Source organism: Chelonoidis abingdonii, chromosome 15 (genome assembly GCF_003597395.2).
Source record: "Chelonoidis abingdonii isolate Lonesome George chromosome 15, CheloAbing_2.0, whole genome shotgun sequence".
Classification (NCBI taxonomy): domain Eukaryota; kingdom Metazoa; phylum Chordata; order Testudines; family Testudinidae; genus Chelonoidis; species Chelonoidis abingdonii.
Window position 1 is genome coordinate 1,716,734 of NC_133783.1, and position 22,513 is coordinate 1,739,246.

Here is a 22,513-nt window from a genome sequence, read left to right on the forward strand (position 1 = left end):
CTACCCGGCAGCGCGGGCTGAGGAGCCAGGCGACTTGCCCCAGAGGGAGCGGAGCCCCGGAGAGTGGCCTCGCAGGGCCCGCTGACGGCCGTGCGCGTAACACACATACTCGTAGGCCTCTTCTGGCCGCTTTCCAGCCCCGTGGCCTTGCACGCTCGACGCCCCTGTCGTCACCTGCAGGCAGCTCTGTGGCCTTGCGGGGAGGCCCCCAGTCTCTCGTTTCCCATGCTTGGAGCCTGGCCCCTCTCCAGGCACCAGCGCTGTGGCGCTGCTTCCCCAACATGCAACCGAAACAGCGAGCTCCCAGGACTCCTGTCCCCCTCGATCCTCCCACCATCCCCCCCTCCGGCAGGGCATGCTGCTCGCTTACCAGGGCTCGTTCAGGACAGATTTTGCCAGAGACCCAATAAGCGCATATAAAAAAAAAAAAAAAGTGTCCGGATACTCCCCTTGAAAATGTGCTGCTCCAAGCACATGCTTGGTTTGCTGGTGCCTAGAGCCAGCCCTGGCTTCAGAAAATATCTTTGATGTTTCCTTTTCTTTCTTTTCCCTTCTGCTCCCCATCTCTCTCTTTCTAAAGGAATTTTAAAAAATTCTGGAACAATATTTCTTTGCTGCTGAGTTCTGAGTACCCTTTATAAATGGGCAGTTTTTATAAAGGTTTAGGAGGATATATTGTTTTGATACAATGAAATGTGGTAATGTCTGACCTAAAAGGAATGTCTCCCTAAATCAAATCGCAACCAAGTAAAAGTCTGTGTAGAATAGACTAGTGTTTTGTGTTGTAAATAACTACTGGTAATTGCTTTAAACCAGATTGATGTGAAAATACATGTTCTTGTCACTATTCACAACAAGCTTACTGCTGCCATTAAAGAAAGTATATAGAGGCAGGTCCTTACGTCATGTAAATTGTAATAGCTCCACTGAAGTGAATAGAATTATGACAGTTTACACCCAACTGAGGATCTACCACATAAACTATACATCTATCCTTTTTTAAATGTCAGAGTGCCATGTGGACAATTCATAGAATTCTTGTTTTAAAATATCTATACAGATGTCAAGTCATCACAATGTTCATCTTAATTGCGCTAATATCATTAGTATACTTTAAATTCATTTTTATTTGAAATATCCACTACAGTTCAGTATTATCTACCTTCCTTAATCAAACATAAATGATCTTAAACATATATCTACTTGCTAATACTTCTTGCTTGCTATTACTCAGTCATGGCATCACTCCTAACTACATAATGTAAGGTTAATCATGGCTCTTGCATCCTATTAATTCATCATATTAAGGTATGTGGTTTGCTGTTACTGCTCCTCATTTGAGAGCAGGCTAGGTAATAAAATGAAGACATCATACCTATTATATGTAGCACATTATAACGAATACAGTGAAGTGAGTTGTAAGGACAGGTCATATTATGAAGCCTTTTATGTGCTGCATAGAATAGTGAAGTTTCGTACAAGAAAACATCTGCCAAGAAGTATGTCATGGAGTTGGTGATGTATGTAGGATGCCTTTGTTATATTCCAAAACATAGCAACCAGAAAGTTGTTGTCCTTTCTATGCGTTAAGACAGATGCCATTTCTAGGATCATATTTAATAATGTGACCAGGTCTGCAGTTGAAAGAGTGGAAAATGTGGCACAGCTTACTGAGGCATTTAATAAAAAAATTCACTCCCTACTCAAAGACAAGTTTAACTCTCACACAATGATGAATCTGTTACAAGAGAGGCCCATGTAAGGGACTCTTGGTGCTCTTGATACTAATATTCTTAGAGACCAGATTTCTACATAAGTGTGAGAAACGTTACCACCTTCCATAAAGGGGGAAAAAAGTCTTCAACAAAAAGGTGCTTGATTTTCAGAAGTGCTGAGCACCCAGATATCCCACTGAAGTCAAAGGGAGCTCAGTACCTTTAAAGTCTGCAATAACACAGAGGGAGCAGCCATCCGGATTGCAAACCTGGAAGCAGAGAGTTTATTTGTTTGTAGCTTGCTTTAATTCATGGAATGAAGAAAGAGAAAGCAATGCTGTGTGCAATTAAGCATTAATCCATGTGGAAGGGGACTACTAGGAAGGATCAGAGAATGATGTAGGAGAGAAGGAGGTGGGCTGTTTTTTCCCTAGTTTACAACGTCCAGGAGGGACAAATCTTTCTACATATACTCATTCTTGAGTAGAGCTACATGTCTGACACCTCTGTGATGCACTGTGACCAAAGCATATTCAAATGTTTTTGATTTCTTCTATTTATTTATTTTTTAAAAAACAATTTACACAGATGCCAGCCAAAATATGTGTGTGTCTATGTCATGGATATACTTTTTAACTACTCATCTCAAAGGCAGTATGTCATTACTACAGTAAAACTTAGATTATCTGAACCATGTCTATCCAAAAAAAACCCTCACAGAAAATCCAACCTCCCAAGTGCCTCATTTATGTTAAAAACTCTCTCTCTTAACTGCATCCTTATTTATCTATATTACTTTCTTGTCCTCCATTCCATTTAGATAATTAGAGTTTCACTTTAGTAAAACTTTATGCTACTAGCATTTCATTATGGCAAACAAGGTGAGATGTAGAAAAACAAGAGAGAATTCAAAGACGACAGAAAGTTATACAAAGATTAGAGGAGAATTAGTAGGAGAGACTGAGAAGACTAAATGATTATAGTGTAGAAAAAAGAGAAGTCTCTGAGGAGGTGATCATAGTCTTTAAGACCCTCAAGGAAATAATATAAATGAAAGAAAATAATAATTCACAACTCTCAGAAGCTGATAGTGCAAGGAGCAATAGCCTGAAGGTAAGGAAGGGGAAGTTTTTGATTTTAGAAATTTTTAAAAGTAAGAGCAATTTGGTCATGCAGTAGATTGCTTGAGGATATGGTAGAGACATCATTCAAGAAGTGGTTACATGAGATATTATTGGGAGTAAAATAGTGAATGAGTGATTCTGCCAAATGCAGACTCAAACTGCATGATCTTAGTGGTTTTAATAATCCATTAAAGTTTTGTTGCTCATAATCCACTTGAATTTGGTAAAAGCATTTTAATACTGTAAAACTGTTGTGTGTGTAGGGGTAGGTTTAAAATTATTGATTTTCCGGAATCTATTGATATGTTGCTGGTTTGTCTTCCTAAAGGAAATGGAGGGTACCACTTATAAAACTGTCAGCAAAAGAGGGCAGAAAATGCTGTGACCATGGCCTGGGCTTCCATGGTGGGTATGCAGACTTATAGGTGTGGCAATGAGAACTCCCTCATAAATAGTCAATATCCCCCTTTTTCTACCATGGTAAATTTATGAGAGAAACAAAGCAAAAAGTGACTGGGTTTTATGGTGTTGAGTGAGATATTCCTTCCTTTAAGAAGGATTTTGGGGAAACGTTAGGTTGTGCATTTGCTATCTTGTATAATTATTGAAAACACATTCATGTACGAGGTTATTGGTTTTTTTCCTGCTGTTTTATGATTTATTTATGGTATAGTGTTGGTTTTAGCAACAAAATGCAAATTTGATTTGCTGCGATTTTTTTTGCGGGCTTTAAAGTCAAAATGCATAATGTAGATAATACCATTGCTGGCACTTTTTGGAAGGTCTGTCAGTTGATTTCAGCAATACTGGGGGCTGGTCTACACTACGGGGAAAAATCGATCTTAGGTACGCAAAACTTCAGCTACGTGAATAACGTAGCTGAAGTCGAATATCGAAGATCAGATTACTCACCTGTCCTCACCGCACGGGATCGATGTCCGCGGCTCCCCCTGTCGATTCCGGAACTCCGTTGGGGTTGGTGGAGTTCCGGAATCGATATAAGCGCGCTCGGGGATTGATATATCGCGTCTAGATGAGAAGCGATATATATCGATCCCCGAGCAATCGATTGTAACCCGCCGATACGGCGGGTAGTGTAGACGTAGCCATAGTTTTAAATGCTGTTGAAGAGAATTTTGTGTGTTTTTTTATATTGGCCTGAATTAATTAAATTTAATCCAGCATGCATTTTGTTACTGTTTGGGGTATAATTTAGTCAAGCCACCATATAACCTTGGTACCAATAAAAGAAGAACTCAATATGCCAAGAAAATTTAATATGTAGTTTACCTAGTGTTTGTTATGGCAAAGAGAACATACAGTCATTGATGGTTGAACCATCTAGCTCTGTAATGATAACATTCTTGCTGAACAGGGTTAAATACCCATAACAAAGTAGAGGTTAATTAATCCTGTGTTTGGAGGATATGTTTCTGTTTACTCATAAACAAATAGTTTCAGATTATTGGTTATAAAAGGCTTCAGAATTAGTTTCAGTCCAGATTATAGACAGCTTCACTTAATAAAAGCTAGGAAGCTAACAGCAATAAAATGCATGCAAACTTGTAAATTGTTTTGAGCTAGCAAAAGAGATATTGTATAATAGCAGTGGTAGGGACTAAAGGAAGTTGTCTTTTTATTGTTATCTCTTTAGTTTATCTCCCCTTTCCTGTGTAAACTGTTCAGTGTTAATTTTAGTGATACAATGTTACTAAAGTTAAACTACCCTGTACACACAGTTTTACAGTGTGAATTTCCATGTACCACTAAGGAATGTTGTTCCCAGCTTGATGATGAATTATTGTTACACCATTTCTATTTCTAGTTTGGGCTATCCCGTAACAGATCTGCTGCGACAGGCAATACAAAGATGGTATAGATGAGAGTATGATGATGATAAATATATATCATAGTTTGAGCACACAATGGGGCTTTTATAAAAGTAAGTGTTGTGTTGTAAAAATATGAGTTAGTGAAAGTTTATCAAAAGTGGAAAAAAAACTGTCCAGCCTCCTAAGAAAATTCTGTTCTGTTGTTGTTTTGCTTTATGTTGTCGCATGTCATGCATGAATGAAAATGCTGCATTCTCCGGGGAGCAGTAAAGTCTCTGTGTAGGTTGTTTACTTCCTTAATCCCTCCTTCTTTGTGACTCCTGATGTCAGATATAAAATGGAAAGCTTGTAAATCTAGTGATTATCATATTGATTATCACCTGCATTAGGGAACGCCCTGACTGGCTATCATAAACCTAGCAGACTCCACATGTTAAAGCCACTCTAAGGTTAGATTTTAACCTGACTACTTTATTAGAGATGTGAAGCTCAGTATAAGGCACGCTGAGGCAGCACAGATGGGAACTGCTTGTTTCCTCTTTCACTCTTATTGTGAATAGAAACTAAAGATTGTCCAGCTATACTAAAAGAACAGCAAGAGACACTTGATATGGTTTTAATCAGGCTGCAACTTTATTGTTGGATATCTGGGACACCAGTTACAGTGCAGGTAACTCCATGGTCATTTCAATAGCTATCCGGGGGCTTCCACCAACCCCTGTCTTTTTCCATCCGGGTCTCCCAGCCAACCAGTTGCTAGAACCTTGCCTTCCCACCACTTCATATGAGAGTTAAGGTGGGCTACAAGGAAAGGGGGTTGGCTCCCTGCTGTGCCAGGCACAAGAGCCCTGAACCTCTCTCCTATTCTGCTCCTTGAACAAACACCTCCTTTTAAAGTCCTTTACCAAGCCATTTCTCTGGTCACTGTAGCCCTTCCCCATGGCGTACCTGCACGGGACATTCACCCCAAACTTACAGAAAGAGCTGCGACATCATAGCCTAGCTCCTTTCCCTACTCGCTGTAACAAAGCCCCCCAGGAAGGCAAAAAAAACCCACTTTACCTAGACCAGTCTGGTGGTGAGGGAACAATCCCTTCCCAGCCCCTCTTAGAAAGGAGCAACTAGTGTGATGCTCACAGCAAGTCCTGACCAAACCTAATATTTTCCCACCTCAAGGGGAGGGAGTGTGAGTGCTGCTCCGCCTGGTCTGGGGAAAGGGGCTTCTCCCACTGGGCTTGCCCCTTTTCAACTCCCCAGCCCTTCCAGTCCCTGAGGGTGAGTCAGTATCACCACGCTGACCCACTCCCCCTTTTGTAGCAGCTTCTGAGCCCGTCTCCCACATTCCACTCCTAAAGCACTATTCCCCTTCCCCCGGAAAGCCAGACAGTGCCTCTTCCGCCTCTCCCCCTCCCCCCCAAGGTGAAATGGGATCATCTTCCGCACTTTTGTTTGGTTAATTTACTTTGAACTGTCCCTGGTATTTGAGACCTGCCTAATATTTCACTCTTCTACAAACCCAATCTGCAAATCTTCAGTATTGTGTTTTGAGCTTTACTATTTTCTGTACTATGAGGGCTTTAAGGTTAAAGTTATTTTTAAATGAGTGTGAAACTTCATAGGGAGTTGCACGTGTTGAGCATATCTCAGGATCAAGTCCACAGTTCTTGAGACAAACAACTTGTTTTGATGGTTTTGTTGCTTGGGGGCTAGGTGGTCAGAGAAGAGACAAACACTGCTGTTGCTCTGTGGTGCTTTCAAACATCTTTAGATCTAAGGTCCATTATAGGAAAATCTGTGGTTGTATAACCTAGCTACCATCACTTATGTAGCTGTAGGGATAGCAGACCAGCATAAAAAGATGAAGCTGTAAGAGAGAAAATCAGAAGACAAGATATGTTTAAAGTGTTCAAGTGCTTACACATTTTTGTGCCTGGGCCAGAGCTTTCAAACTGCATGTGTTATATGAGAATGCCCAATTCTAGAAAATTAAGATGAATTTCCTTAAAGTCTGTCTCCCATACAAGGAAATAAAAATACTGTTAACTGGAATAATTTGCACTTCATAGATTTAAGAGTGTACTGGTATCCATTTTCCTGTCCAAACAATAGCTTAACACAGATGTTAATGTCTTGTTGCTCTGAGGGCTTTTTTAAGGCCCCTCGGGATAGATCAGTATACATTTTTAACCTTGGTTTTTAGTTATAAAATTGAAATAGGAAGTTAATCTGGCTACAATACATGATTTTTAGTTCGTTTTCATATTCTCTGTGCAGCTTATCACTCCTCTCTTTTTCTCATTTTTGCTTTTCCTCTGTCCCAGTCCCATCTAAGCCTTTCCTGATTGTATTGCAGTTCATTGTACGTGCATCACTTTATAGTGGAGGCTTGCAGACTCCTTTTTTCATATGAGCATAGGTTTTGTTAATGACATGCTGGTTTAGGAAACACTGCATGATATCTTTGAACCCTACACTCTTCCTTGACAGCCTGGCTAGCAAATGTCATTGACTATGTGATATACAAGAAGGAATTCTATTGTAAGTAAATTGTCAAAGTGGCTAACCTTGCCTGCACCCAATTGTCAGGACCATGATTCAGTTTTTCTGTCAACATCAGCTAAGACTAACCTGGGCAGCCTTATATTTCTGCAGTGAGCAGCCCGAGGAGTTGGGCTTTTCAGCTTATCTCATTTTGTTAACCTGACCTTACTGTTGTAATCAGCTGCATCCACTTCAAGTTCTTAAATTGTCAAAAAAAAGATAAAAATGGCAGGTTATATAGGTTCACAAAGGTGTATTTTTCCCTCCCCAGTGTACTGCTTAAAAGTGAAGCATTACCAAAAGCTGTCCTAGAGATATTGATAGTATGTCTAGGCACACTGCCTTAAATGGTTTGGTATGGTAGTTGTTTTAGTTTAGTTGGATCATTTTGCTGTTCCAGCTCAAGACCCATCCATCTATTAATATCACTTGGCAAAGTTAATTTGGAAGAAGGCAAGTTAAGGTGTAAAGACTCTTGACAATTGTCTGCAATATTTGCTTATACTAAGGTGGAAAGTGGATAGGAAAATAACATTATCATCCTCTATGTCTCTGCTTCCATTGAAAAATAAAATATATGACTGGAGCAATTAACATAAGTAAGAAACAAGGACATTGTGGTTCCCTGATATTTTTTCTGCTCTTTGAGGAAAGGAGCATAGTTACAGTGCCTGATGCTGTGATTCTGCCACAAAGGTTTGATCTCATTTTGTTTAAATAATATCTAATCTTTTTAATGCACAGTAAATGACAAATGATTTTTTAAAGGCTTAATGCTCTGTATTTCCTGAAGTCTAAAAGACAAATAGGGACATGATGCTTTTTAATTAAGAATGTATCTTAAAGCCATATGCCCTGTTGATTGTTAAAGTTACTATAACCAGAAGTAAATACGTCAACTTGGAGAAAAACATACGTTGCATCTTCTTCATTTGAACTTGTGAAATCCGTTGATAATATACTGCTGTCTTGCCGGGAATGGGGCAGGGGGAGCCTTTTAGTGCAAGTATCAAAATTGAGCAACTGTATATGGATATATTGAGATAATTGTGTAAATGGAAGACTGCTCGAATGAGTTTTAAAATGTGTTATTTCTTCATTTTCTAGCACTTTATAATTAACTGTTCTTTGTTTTTATTATTTCAGGAAGCTGCCACTTTTGCCAGAGAGCAAGGCTTTGAGGTGAGTTAACCCACAATTGCACACTAAACAGATCCTAAAGGTTTTTTTCTTGCTGATAATGAAGTTCTTTTGGACAGTGATTGATGTGCTATTATGCTCTCCAAGCCTCGCAGTGGTTGCCATGGAAACTTGGCAGTCGTCATGGTTTCTTTGTTCTGCCAGCTCAGTGTTATGACGCACTCTGCTAGGTCTGCACCCAACATCGCCTACAGATGTTATTTATTGAATTTTGAAAAGCCTCTTGGGAAGCCGAGAGGTTGGGCACGGTTTCAAGCTGCCTCTGCAGATATGGGACCTGTCAGTTTGTTCAGTTAAAAAGCTACCTCATTAACTGCATTACACTCCATAAGGATTCACTGCTAAAGCAGTGGTGAAGCAAGACTAAATAGTGAAATGTAACACCGTTTAAATAACTTAAACCCTGCCACATGCGGATTATCATTATGCAAATAAATTTTAGAAAGGTTGTAAATAAAATGGTTAAGAACTGATTAATGTGAACCCTGCTTCTACAAACAGCCTCTTTTGGAAGGCTGGTGTAAATTTTTGTTTTCACATGCACACAAGTTGGTTTTTCATCTGTGTTCTCCAAAATGTATAATCCGTCACTTAACACTCTCTTTTTTGAAGTAGACACTGTTGATTTTACAGAGATTTTTCAGAGCTTTTGATTTCAACTTTATCACCTTGATGTATTTATTTCAATGACTAAGCTTTTTTACAGTTTCTTACTGGCTAAATTCAAATATAGTAACTTGATCGGGAGAGTTATTAGCTATAGGACTATGGTGCCGTCTCCAAATGTGCAGATCTTAAACACTATAATTATTGTGACAACTGTACTAATTTTACTGATAGTTAAGTGATCCTACTGAAATGTAAATTGCAGCACAGAGCACATGTAAAACCCTTTCAGCACTTTTTAATTGGAATCAGACCCACTTAAAGTAGTATGTTCTCAGTGCAAATGTATAGATAGAACTTTGACTCTTCAGCTTCAATTTGCATTAATAAGAGCAGCACAGTTAGGACCCCACTGGTTAATTTGAGAACATGTGACTTTTATGTGGGTCTGATTATGTACAAAAGAAGAGGGAAAGTTTTGTATGTTTTGTTCCCCAATTTAGTTTTCTTTAGGATCATTCACTAGCAGGTAGATCAGTGTTTTGGATATTAAAACTGTGGGCTGTCCCTTTTTAATGTGTGTGTCATACATTCATGCAGTTGCTTTGTAGAAATCTAGACATTTTATCACTGTCAGTTTTCATTTGTATAATCTGTATTGTTAGCATAAAAATACATTTTCCATTTATTCTGTCAATTAAATGAATTTTTCAGATGCTTCCAAGTATCACATGTAGTATAACAGATTATTGGGACCCAGTTAGTAGCTAGACAAAAAAAAAAAAAGAGGAAGTAGTATATTAAGCCTACCCATTATATATTTTTATTGCCACCTTGAGCTAAAGATTTTGAACCTGCCTGGTTTAAATTCAATCCTAGTTACAAACCACTTTTGCTGGTGTCCACTAACCACCATCATATTAACCTTTCCATTAGTGTTTGCTTAGAGATTCTAGCATAGTTCTTTTCTGAACATCCTAAATCTGCTACATTTGATTAGAGCACATCGGTAAAGTGCACAATGATTATGATCTTATCTCTTATTAGCCCCATGCTTGGCAATAACTAACATGTCAAGTTTGCTGACAGTTGTATATAAAATTTGATAAGTGTCCACTCTATTGTTTTCCCTTCTGGTTTGAAAACAAAATCCCAGCACCAAAAAGGGACATCAAGGGAAGGTAGAATAACCTCCATTAGATGTTTCATAAATAATAAAACATAATGCCTATGTCAGAAACAAACTGGAAAAAGTTGAGCCAAGCCACTGCTATTTGAGAATGTTTTCAGAGCTTGCTTTGGGCAGCACAGAGTAATTTGGAAATGCCTGCTGGAGGGTTTTGTACTTCTGTGAATAAAACACAGTGTAAACTAACCAGACTTAAAAACAAGTGTAATTTAAAAACAAATGGATAGACTAGCTGCCTGTTCGTAAGCATACCAGAATGTGTGGAGAAATGACCATTGTTTAGGGATACGGAAAGGTCACTCCTGAGTCAAGTATTATAAATTTTGTAAATTTTGCATAATTTTTTTAAAGAAGAACTCAACTTCTAAAATGAATACAGTGATTTGCAGTAAGAAGAGACAGCTTGAAGAGTACTGGAGAGTAAGATAAGAAGTGGAGTTGGGCAGAGCAAAAAACAGAGTATTTTTCAAGTAGATAAAGGACTATTAGAATCATAGAAATGTAGGGCTAAATGGGACCTCAGAAAGGCATCAGGTCCAGCCCCCCTGTGCTGTTGCAGGGCCAAGTAAACCTAGACCATCCCTGACACATGCTTGTCCAAACAGTTTTTAAAACCTTCAGTGATGGGGTTTCCACAGCCTCCCTTGGTAGCCTGTTCCAGAGCTTAACTACTTTCGTTGTTAGAAAGTTTTTTGTAATATACAACCTAATCTCCCTTGCTGCAGATTAAGCCCATTACTTCTTGTCCTACCTTCAGTGGATATGGAGAACAATTGATCACATTATTCTTTATAGTCACTCTCAACATATTTATCAGGTCCTCCCTCAGTCTTCTTTTCTTAAGACTAAACATGCCAATTTTTTTTAACCTTTCCTCATTGGTCAAGTTTTCTAAATCTTTTATCATTTGTGTGGCTCTCCTCTGGACTGTCTCTTATTTGTCCACATCTTTCCTAAAGTGTGGCACCCAGAGTGGGACACAGTACTCCAGCTGAGGCCTCACCAGTGCCAAGTAGAGTGGGACAGTTGTTTCCTATGTCTTATATACAGCACTCCTATTAGCACTCCTCTGCTCCCCCCCCCCAAATATTAGCCTTTTTCACAACTGCATCAGATTTTTGACTCAGTTTGTGATCCATTTGAAACCCCCAGATTCTGCTCAGCAGTACTACCCTGTAGCTTGTTATCCCCCATTTTGTAGTTGTGCATTTGATTTTTCTTTCCTAAGTGAAGTGTTTTGCACTTGTCGTCTCTGAATTTCATCTTGTTCAGCGTTTTTCAAACTGGGGTCCACAGGCCCCGCTGATGAACTCCTCCCCCTCTCTCCCACTGCCTCTTGCACATGGTGGAACAGCTGTTCACCAGCATGCAGGAGGTGCTGGAAAGGAGGGTGAGAAACAGGGGTTGGGCATTCTCAGGGGCGAGGGGCAGAAAGAGGCAGGGAAGAGGAGGAGAGGGGCGGAGCAGGGGAGGGAAGAGGTAGGGGTGGGGAAGGAGTGGAGTGGAGGGTCTGGGGCTGAGCAGGGGGGCATGCAGGTCCATGAAAAAAAATTAAAATCAAAATGGGGGTTCTCGGGTTGCTAAAGTTTGAGAAGTGCTGATCTGGTTGATTTCAGACAAGTTTTTCAATTTGTCAGGGTTATTTTGAATTATTATCCTGTCCTCCAAAGTGCTTGCAACCCTTACGGGCTTGGTGTCCTCAGCAAATTTTATAAGCATGCTCTCCACTCTATTATCCAAATCATTAATGAAAATACTGAATAGCACCAGATCTAGGCCTGACACCTGAGGGACCCCACTAGATGCACCCTGCCAGTTTGACAGCTAACCATTGATAAATACTCTGGTCTTTCAACCAATTGTGCACCCATCTTACAGTAATTTCTTCTAGACCACATTTCCTTAGTTTGCTTATGAGAATGTCATGTGGGTCTCAGTCAAAAGCCTTCCCAAAATCAAGATATATCACATCTACTGCTTCCCCCTTATCCACTAGACCAGTAACTCTGTCAAAAAAGGAAATTTAGGTTATTTTGACATAATTTGTTTTTTAGGAATCTATGCTAGCTATTCCTTATAACCCTACTACCCTCCAGGTGCTTACAAGTTGATTGTTTAATAATTTGTGCCAAGTATCAAAATTAGGATGGCTGGTCTATAGTTCCCTGAGTCCTCTTTGTTCCACTTTTTAAAGATAGGTACTATGTTTGCTCTTCTTAAGTATTCTGGGACCTCACCCATCCCCCAGGAGAAAGAGAGTAGCTAGTGATTCTGAGATTGCTTCAGCTAGTTCCTTATGTACCTTCTGATGAATTTCATCAGGAGCTGCCAACTTGAATACATCTAATTTATCTAAATATTATTTAACCTGTTCTTTCCCTATTTTGGCTTACATTCTTTCCCCCTTGTTGTTAATATTAATTAACCTTTTTAGTAAATACTGAACCAAAATAGGCATTAAGCAGTGCAGCTTTCTTGATGTCAGTTATTAGCTCTCCTTCCCCACTAAGTAGAGGACCTACCCTATGCGTTGTCTTTCTCTTGCTCCTAATATATTAAAAAACTTCTTATCGCCTTTTATGTCCCTTGCTAGGTGTAACTCATTTTGTGCCTTAGCTTTTCTGATTTGTTCCTACATGCTTTGTTCCTATATATTGTTGAGTGCTTGATTTAAATGACAGTCCTGCTAAGAGCTTAAAATTAAGATACTTTATCTAAAAGTTTCACAAGGGTGATTTAGCACTGGAAATGAGTTATAACTAGAGTTTTTCATATCTACTGCATTTTTAGCTGCAAATTGTTAAAGCAGCTTTATACTTTTAGGACTTGTATTAGACAAAATGCTGCTTTAAATATATATTCAATTGCATATGTCTGTAAAGATTTTAAAGGACTAGGTTTAAAGAAAGAGAAAACACAATTTAGTCAGTTTCAATAAAATTACACTTTTACATGGAAATATCTGGTTGCTTTGTGCCAGAGATAGAGGAAGATCTTTAGCTCTGTGATAAAAATCACAAAAATGCTGCTAAGAAAGATCACATTTGAAGGACTCTTTGGATGTACTCCAGCTCCAGTACATTGAGTTAGGTGGTCTTCTGTCTCACTTGAAGGAAATATCAATGAGTTTTCATCCACCAATGCATTCTAAGGCCACCATTTCCTGCCTTTATCTCCTGCCCCACATTCAGCTATATTAACTGTAGGTGGAACTTGACCTCTAATGTATGGCTTCCTCCAGTAACACATCAATACCTGCTTACTGCATGAATTTTTTTGCTGAGTGCACTGCTAAATGAGTAGTGTGTACTCCCTCTGAAGTCAATGCTTCATCTGCAGCAATGCATTACAAGGTATGCATAGCTACAAGTACCTGTCCCAAGCTTACTCTCAGGCCTGGTTCTACATGAAGTAGTATAAGGTACTGCTGCCAAGAAACCTGCCTTGCAATAGATCGGTTTTCAAGTAAGTTAAATGGAGAATTAGAATGTTATACCAGGCTTTATGAGTTAGTCCTGTATAATGGCTGATAGCTTTCTGCTAATTTTATCTAGGGATTTAGGAAGTACCATTTTACCATCATAGAAAACTTAGGGTTCAGTTCTAATCTTAAAGCTATATGTGAAAGCATATATAGTAAAATAGGATAATATGTATGTAACAGGGCAGCCACCTCCTGAGCTCCCCCTTTTGACCTGAGGTCACTCTGCTGGACCCTGCCTCTGTTTCCCCTCTTTGGGGTCTATGAATAACTCCACACAGTCTGTCTTATCCAGTAACATTATCACAAAGTTCCAAAAAAACAAATACCCAAACTCTTCTACCCAGCCTAAGCTGGGCACAGGCTTTCTACCTCGAGGGACTCCCTTCCTGCTCTCTGAGCATGTGGAGAAGATGCATGACTTGGCCTGCTTTCTTTGCCATCTGAAATGAAAGACAAAGAGATCCACAACTCCTTTCCCTGGGGACCACCGCAGGAGGCTCTCTCACCGTGCAGCTTTGGTCTGCAGTTGCCCCAGTGGCTGATCACATGCCTCTGTTTTCCTTTCCAGAGTCCTGATTTAGTCATGACTAGCTTCAGTCTTTCTACTTGATTAATCAAATTAGTTATTTCACAGTTGGGCTGGGACCTTTATAAGGGCCATCCCCCCTATGACAATGTGTATTACTAGTAGCCGCCTCCACACAAAACTGTTGATCTCTTAAAATACTGCAAACCTCCAAAAAATCCCAACCAATACTTTAGATGTATTGGACCAAATTCAGCCTTGATATTTGTGGGCACAACTCCATTAATTTCAATGGATTTAAGCCTGCTTAAGCCAGGTCTGAACTAGTCCCATTATATTTAATGTACATATATTCAGAGATAAATAATTGGAGGCTTACTTTGACCAGCTGTGGGAGGTTTCAACTCTATGTACCTGTTATTCAGCATATCTGACATGTTTCTGAAGTGCAGTATGTTCTCCTTACTTGATTAAGTAAATGAAGCCGGTCAGCCTTGTCCGATGCCTTATTCAATAGGGAACTGCCTGCCCCTGTGTGATTTTTATATCTCCCTAGCTAAGTCAGAGCCAAATCCAAATGTAAAATCCAGCATTTGGAGGGATCATGTGGATTTATGACACTCTTTTAGATACCTTGGGACAATAAAGCAATGATATGTTTGCGCTCACCCATATATGTAAGGGAGTAAGGGATTCAGAACAGTGCTCTGTATAAGAATTCAAATATAATCCAATGCAAGGTACCAGTAAAAGTAGGAAATAATCTTTGGTACAGGTATTTCAAAATAATATGTATGGAATAATTTTGCTGAATAGAAATTACTTATACAAACTTGAAGGAAGGTACCATCTTAGAGGGACTTGAAAGGCATGCCACAGCTGAAACCCTCACTTGTCATTTGTCTTTCACATTGCTGAACCACGTGACACAAAATACCACAACCGCACTTCAAAATATAGCAGTGTGTAATGGTTAGACTAAGCTAGACTGTGGAGAGGTGAAAGGACTTTCCCACATTAAAATTACAAGCATCTTCTGTTACAAGGCCCCATTTTAGTTCCCCTCTCATTCCCAATAACTGTGGTGTGGAAGATTAATTTGGCCTGAAAATTAACTGATTTATTCTCAAGGAAAAAGATAAAGTCCAATTTTATTCAAAGGTTGCAGGAGCAGTTACAGGACACTAAATTACCCTGGTTTGAAATTCTGACTTTTGTAAAATGTTTTTTTGTTTCTGTGTAACTCAAAGACAGCTTATTACTCCTACTTCTAGCTTCCCATATAGTTAGATCTACTTGAAAACTTGTGCTTTATCTTACTCTCTTTCATTTCCTCCTTTACCTTCTTCCTCAACTAACCTTTTTTCCCTGGGGTCCTTCCTCTCTGCTTTCAAGGACACCCTTGTAATCTCTCACCCTGAAGAAATTCTCTCTTGATCACACCATTTTCTCAAACTATAGCCTGTCATTCTCATTTCCTTTGGCTCTAAAGTCTGAGCAAGTTCGTTTATTCCAAATGTGTTCAAATTCTCTGATTCCTTCATCCTCTTTACTATGAGCTCTCTAACGATTGTCACTAGGGGCCACCTCCGAGTTAAATCTAATAGCCTCTTTTCTAGCTTTATTTTCCTTGAGTTCTCTGATGCTTTATTCTCTCCTCCTTCGTGGCTCTCTTCATGATCTCTAAAGGTTCAGGATTTAGATAAAAACATCTGGTAGCTTGGATATTTGTCTCAACCAATGTAGGCGTGCTATTCTCTGGCCCCAAACATCTCCTATCCACCATTTACTGTTATCTTCTTAAGGAGAGGTACTATAGTATCTTTACAGGAGAAGAGCAGGCCCAGTTCCTTCTCTGGCATCTTCAAGGTTCATCTCATCCTTCTTTTCCTGGAGAATAGTGCAGTGTGGCCTTTCTGTCTTCCTCCCCTCAACCAGGAGAGATGTGGGACTCCTCCCATTTGTCTTTCTGGTACGGAAGTTTATCTTCCAGTCTCTGTGTTCCCTTTTCACAGTGTCCCTGCATGTCACCATGCATCTCTCCTCCCGTCGAGTTAGGCCAACCACCACCTCTTTTCTCTCTCCATATTTATCTTTTATACATTAAGAGGAGCTGGCAGGGTAGAAGCAGCTACTGCTTGCCTGATTGCCTTCTTACTGCCTCATATGCTTCCTGCTCCGGATCATTTTTGGATACTCCAGCAGACAGCAGCTATTGTAAGAAGTTTGGGGAGCAAAAGCAGCTAAAGACCTTCCACCCACTCAGGATGGCATAGTCTACTAGTAAGAGGCCATTTTTAAAAATTATGTAACCTTCCTCTGACATTGGCAGGGACTATAAACATCCAGAACTAGATTTCAAAAACTCAGGGTAGCCCTGGCCAAAATAATGCAGTTGGCAAGTATGTAGTAATAATTTTAGTTATGATCCTGGTCTCGATTTTGCCCACGACAGTCATCTAGGAAGTTAGTTCTGAATTAGAAAGCCAGGACAAGACATATGATAAAACCTGCAAAAACTCAGACAGTTATATGGTCATGTAAGCATGGCTTAGACACTTACCATTTATGGTAAAACAGAATGAAAACTATCAGCCTGCCCTCTCCTGCTTCCCCCCACTCCCCACCCCCAGTAAGGGAAGCAAAATCTGGCCTAAAATTATTTAGGCTACTCAATACTAAAGAGGAGACTTGTCTTGTTTAGCCTAACAAAAAGAAGGTTGAGGGGAGATATGATTTCTCTCTATAAATAAATCAGAGGGATAAATACCCGGGGAGGGAGAGGAGTTATTTAAGTTAAGCACCATTGTGGACACAAGAACAAGTGGATATTAATTGGCCGTCAACAAGTGTAGACTCAAAATTAGAAATTAGTTTCTAACCATCAGAGGAGTGAAGTTCTGGAACAGCCTTCCAAGGGAAACAGTGGGGACAAAAAACCTAACTGGCTTCAAAACTGAACTTGAGAAGTTTATGGAGGGGGTGGTATGATGAGACTGCCTGCATTGTCATGTAGCTGATCTATGACTACTAGCAGCAAATATTTCCAATGTCTGGTGATGGGACCCTAGATGGGGAGGGCTCCGAGTTACTACCGAGAGTTCTTTCCCAGATGTTTGGCTGCTGAGTCTTGTTCACGTGCTAAGGGTCTAAACGATCGCCATATTTGAGGTCAGGAAGGAATTTTTCCCTGGGTCAGATTGGCAGAAAATTAGTGTAAATGGTGGAGTATCTGTAACTTGGGGTCTTTAGACCATGAATTGAGAATGTTAGTCACTCAAACAGAGGGTAGAGGTCTGTTACAGGAGTGGGTGGGTGAGGTTCTTTGGCCTGTGACATAGAAGAGTGGGTGACATAGAGGAGTGGGTGGGTGAGGTTCTGTGGCCTGTGACATAGAGGAGGTCAGACTAGATGATCATGATGATCCCTTCTGACCTTAAAGTCTATGAGTCTAAGGATATAGACAGTTTGAAGGATCTAGCAAATCTAAGTGAAATTAAATTCATTATTGACGTAGAAGATAATGAACATAGTAAGGTATAATTTGAAATACTCGTACATTGCTAGATTCTAAATTAACTGTAACCACTCAAGTAAAAGTCCTGAGGGAGCCACTGTGGACAGCTCTATGAAAACCGCTGCTCAATATACAGTGGTGGGTTAAAATAAATAAATAAAAGATAGAATAAAGAATGGGGCAGAAAATGATACTGAAAATATTATAATGATATTATATTAACAAACAGTCTACCCTCACCAAACTTCAGGAGTTAAATTCTAGTCACTTCCATATAAAGGCAGCTAGGAAAGACTGAGACTGTTTAGTTTAGCGAAGATATAAATAGGTTTTGGCAGAATTCCGTTCTTATTTTCTGATAATTTTAATGGCTAATATTGATTAGTTTAAGCATTGTTTTATTTTTCTTAATTAAAATTTTCACAGTTGCTTGAAATTTTGGGGCTTTAAGCATTTTTTTAATTTTTATCAATTTAAATTTTCACAGTTGCTGAAAATTATTTGGGGGGATTGTCAGATAGTATATGTTGACATTCAAAAACTTAAAGCTTTATAAATGTTAAAATACAAATTGTCAACATCGCATGTCAAAATATACGAAGTACATAAGAACGGCCATAAGGTCAAACCAGTGGTCCATCTAGCGCAGTGACAGCGCTTCTGACAGCGGCCGGTGCCAGGTGATTCAGAGAAAATGAACAGAACAGGCAATCTTTAAGTGATTCATCCCCTGTGGTCCACTCCCAACTTCTGGCTGTCAGAGGCTAGGGACACCAAGAGCATGGCATTGTATCCTTGACCATTTTGGCTAATATCCATTGATGGATCTATCCTTCATTAACTTATCTAATTCTTTTTTGAAGCCCGTTATAGTTTTGTCCTTCACAACATCTTCTGGCAATGAGTTCCACAGGTGACTGTGCGTTGTGTGAAGAAGTACTTCCTTTGTTTGTTTTAAACCTGCTGCCTATTAATTTGTTGTATTATCCCTGGTGCTTGAGTTATGTGAAGTAAATAACACTTCCTTATTCACTTTCTCCATACCATTCATGATTTTATAATAAATATACTGTGTAGTATAGTACATATCCTTAAACCAAACTCTAATAAGTTCTAAAGCAGCATTTTTCTTACTTTGCCTACCTGTAAATTTCTATTATTAATGGCAATATCTTTTCATTGGTTTGTATGTGTATGGTGAAATTGACATTTTCCGATAGAAATTTAATCCTTGCATACCTAGATATAAATAAGAAGAGAGATAATGAATGGCACAGAGAAAGCATGTTCATTTTGTTATTGATGCTCTCATAATTTAGATACAAAGGGGCATTTTGTGAAATTGAAAGGCAACATATTTTGTAACTGATGAAAGGAAATACTTTTAACACATTAACTGGTGGAATTCATTGACGTAGAATATCTTTGAGACCAAAAGCTCAGTACTATGGCATTAAAAAAATGATTAGACCTTTATGTGGTTAATGAGAACATTTACATTAGATAAGATTTTAAAAAATAGGAATAGAAACTCTTGTGCTTCAGCCCGTAGGACAACCGCCAACAGATGGGATTAGGAGGGATTCCTAAAGGCTGGTCATTCCATAATTGTCAGTTACTGGGTTTCTTGCATCTAAATGAAGCATCTTATACTGGCCACTATCAGAGATAGGATACTGGAATGGATGGAGCAGTAGTCTGATTCAATTTGGCAATTTCTATGTTCCTACATATATACAATATGGTGTGGAGATTTGTAGTCCCTTGAAAGTGTTTAAAGAAACAGCAAGAGCCTGATTCTCCTTGAAGTGCGATGGTATAAATCAGCCGTAATTGCACTGAATCAGTGCTGTTACACCAGTGTAAAACCGCTGTACGTTGGAAGAGGATCAAGCCCTGAGATTTTCTGAGTTATTCCCTTTCTCATTTTATTTTTAATTTTATGGAGGATAAGGTTAGAATTTAGCCAAAGCATGGAAAATCAATAGAAATTGCCAATTAAGAAATGCTGTGTAATTCTTTCATTAGGCTGTGCATTATAGCAATTGGTATAGCTCCAGTATAGCTTCCAAGATTATAGCCAATGCCCTCTTGGTCCTACATAAACCTTTAAGAGAATGAAGTATTCTTCCTCTTAAAAATCTTTCTCAACAGATAGTGCAGTCTATTTTATTATCTAATCGTAAGAGGATAAATCTTTGATCTGCTAATAAAGTCCTAATGTTTCACATCTCTGGTGTGCTGGTTACAAGAATTTTTTCTCTTTCTATTAATAGACGGAAGATATTAAAGAGATAGCCCAGAAGACACAAGCCCTACCAAAGGTGAACCCTAACAGGCAACGAATTGTAGTCTTCACCCAAGGAAAAGAGGACACTATAATGGCTACAGGTACCTCTTTTAAGCTGTATTGTTATAAAGAATATATATGTATTAAAACATGTATTAGTTTTACAAATAATCACTGTCAAATTGTATTCAATGTACTTGTCTTTCCCTGGTTTTATCTTAATGAATGTTTCTCATATTTTTAACCCCTGAAATGTCCTAACTGTCAGAAGTTATTATTTCACAGGAACGTCTAACAGCTTAGTTATGGATATCTTAAGTGACTTTTATAACATAGATCTAAAACATTTCTCCAGTTGGTTTTACTCTGCTTTTTATGACCAGATTTTATCTGAAAAGGCATCTTTGCTGCAAACAAGAACATGCTATACTTGTTGGGAACAGCTGCTGCAACAGTACAGTACATTTAAGCAATTGTGAAAATGAGGAAGTGAAATCCAGCACTAAGTGAATTTCCAGTCTTTTTTGCTTTGAACAGAAAGTCTCACTTCTAGCTTTTCTCAGCTGCCTGCTCTTCCATTCTCAAAGGAATAGGTGGAAAAAGGTGTTCTAGCTGGGATATGAGTGGCTTCTGCTGTTTGAAATAATGATATGGAACACACAGATTTAAGCATTACAAACATGACTGCCTGCCTTTTAGCGGGCACTTTAATTTGTCCACCTATACTTCCTAGATTAAATAATACAATTACTACCTCGTGCTATTGCAAGTCATTTTAGTCATTAGTTCCTGCACAAGATAAGGTATTAATTAAGGGTCTGGTTCTCTTAGATATTGAGTGCCTCCTGTGAGGCTAGGACTGCAGGATTGGGCTCCAAGTAAATGTCACTACCTTACAGCTTGTTCTTAGGAGAAATCTAAATTATTTCTGTTTTTTAGATTATTTCTTCCCATAGTTTGTTAGCTACAAACTGCTTTCAAACAACACAGGTTCAGAGTTGAATTTGTCTATCTTGTCTTGCAAGCGTGACAGCTTTGCTTCCGGAAAATCACTGCAGTATTTGAACTGTCCATATGGAAATGCTCCACTTGAGCTCTGTACGGTTGGCTGAGAAATAGCAATAAAAATGTTTTTATACGTGAGTTAGTAATAAAGGTGGTAAACCTAAATCTAACATGTAACCCTCCTCTACTCTTATTTAATTTTCACTGTGTATTTATTTTATTCTTTAAACTGGAGTTGTTAACAAATCCATTAATCCATTCTTTGATATTTTTACAACTGGGAGCTTATTTGAGAACTGACACTTGCTAATCTTAGCTGTTTGTTCACTATGAAAATTAACTTAAATTAGAGAATGCACTTTGTATGCATGATAAATGCAAGATGGATAGAGAGGGTATGCAGTGGTGTCAGCTACAAAAGCAAACATGATAAATGTTAAGGCAGTTTTGAGCCCTGGGATAAACTATTCAGTGCACAAGCATAGCTGAATCTCTTCGCTATGTTGTTATTCATGGCAGCCAAATAAATGTCAATAATAAAAGAGAATTAAAGATTTTCATTTCCCAGAGGCAGTCCTCTAATACAGCTTGATCTTTCATTTCATTTGTAATTCGTTCTCATGTCAGGATGCAATCATTTGCCAGGCTCTGTATGTCATGTTAAGTCATTTAATAATGATTAAGAACATAAAAATGCTTGGCCTGTGGGGCAATTCTCAAAAGAGATACCAATTTGTTATTGTTCCCCTGCTCCACCGCCGTCCTTGAATATGGATCAGCCTTTTCCCACCGCCTAGCTTTAAACTACTAATGAAGGATAGAAGGAAATTGTGTCCCTTGATTTAGCATATAGTGGCACCACAGAATGGCATAGGGCAGTGCGAACACGGTTATTCCAACACTAATTAGGGCTCGTTGTGTTTTAAACCCTGCATTGTAGAGTGTTTCTAAAAGATCATTGGAAAGATTGCTGCACTGAACAATATCTGAGTGTACAAATAAAGCCTCTCTTCTTTCCTGCATAAAAGACAATTAATACATGTTCACAAGGGCCAGTTGTGGTGCAGTTTATTCTAATGCCCTTCTGCAGAGATCAGATATTCAGGAAGAGTTTGGTCAGAGGTTATAAGAATACTTGCAAGGAAAAGGAGGCAGTTAGCCAGCCATGGGTTGGAACATGCTAGTGAAGAGCTCCTACTTTAGACTGCAATTAAATAACCTTTTGTCGGGTTTTGACCAGCTGAGCATGACAAAAGGAACTTCCTGGTTACTAGGTCAAAGAGAAATGCCTAAAAACAATATAAACATGAAAAAAAAAAATTTCTCCCACCCTATCTCAGGGCTTCAGCATCCATGCAACAGACTCTTCTACTTCTGTCCCTTCTTGCCTTGCTGCCAGTTATTGAACAGATCACTTAGTGTCCTTGAATTCTCTTTATGCCAACATGGGAAAAATTTACCACCTTCATCCACAGGAGCTTTGG

General features: G+C 39.0%; 1 protein-coding gene across 5 annotated transcripts in view; it reads left to right on the plus strand.

The window, feature by feature from the left end:
- The window catches only part of ADK (adenosine kinase), a 559,231-nt gene that overhangs the window by 466,993 nt on the left and 69,725 nt on the right, over positions 1 to 22,513 (plus strand). For all 5 annotated transcript variants that reach the window (XM_075072783.1, XM_032771348.2, XM_075072784.1 and 2 more), the window contains 2 exons: positions 8,359 to 8,394; positions 20,011 to 20,125. In XM_075072783.1, the coding sequence (XP_074928884.1) occupies positions 8,359 to 8,394; positions 20,011 to 20,125 (151 nt within the window). The remainder of the gene's footprint in view (positions 1 to 8,358; positions 8,395 to 20,010; positions 20,126 to 22,513) is intronic.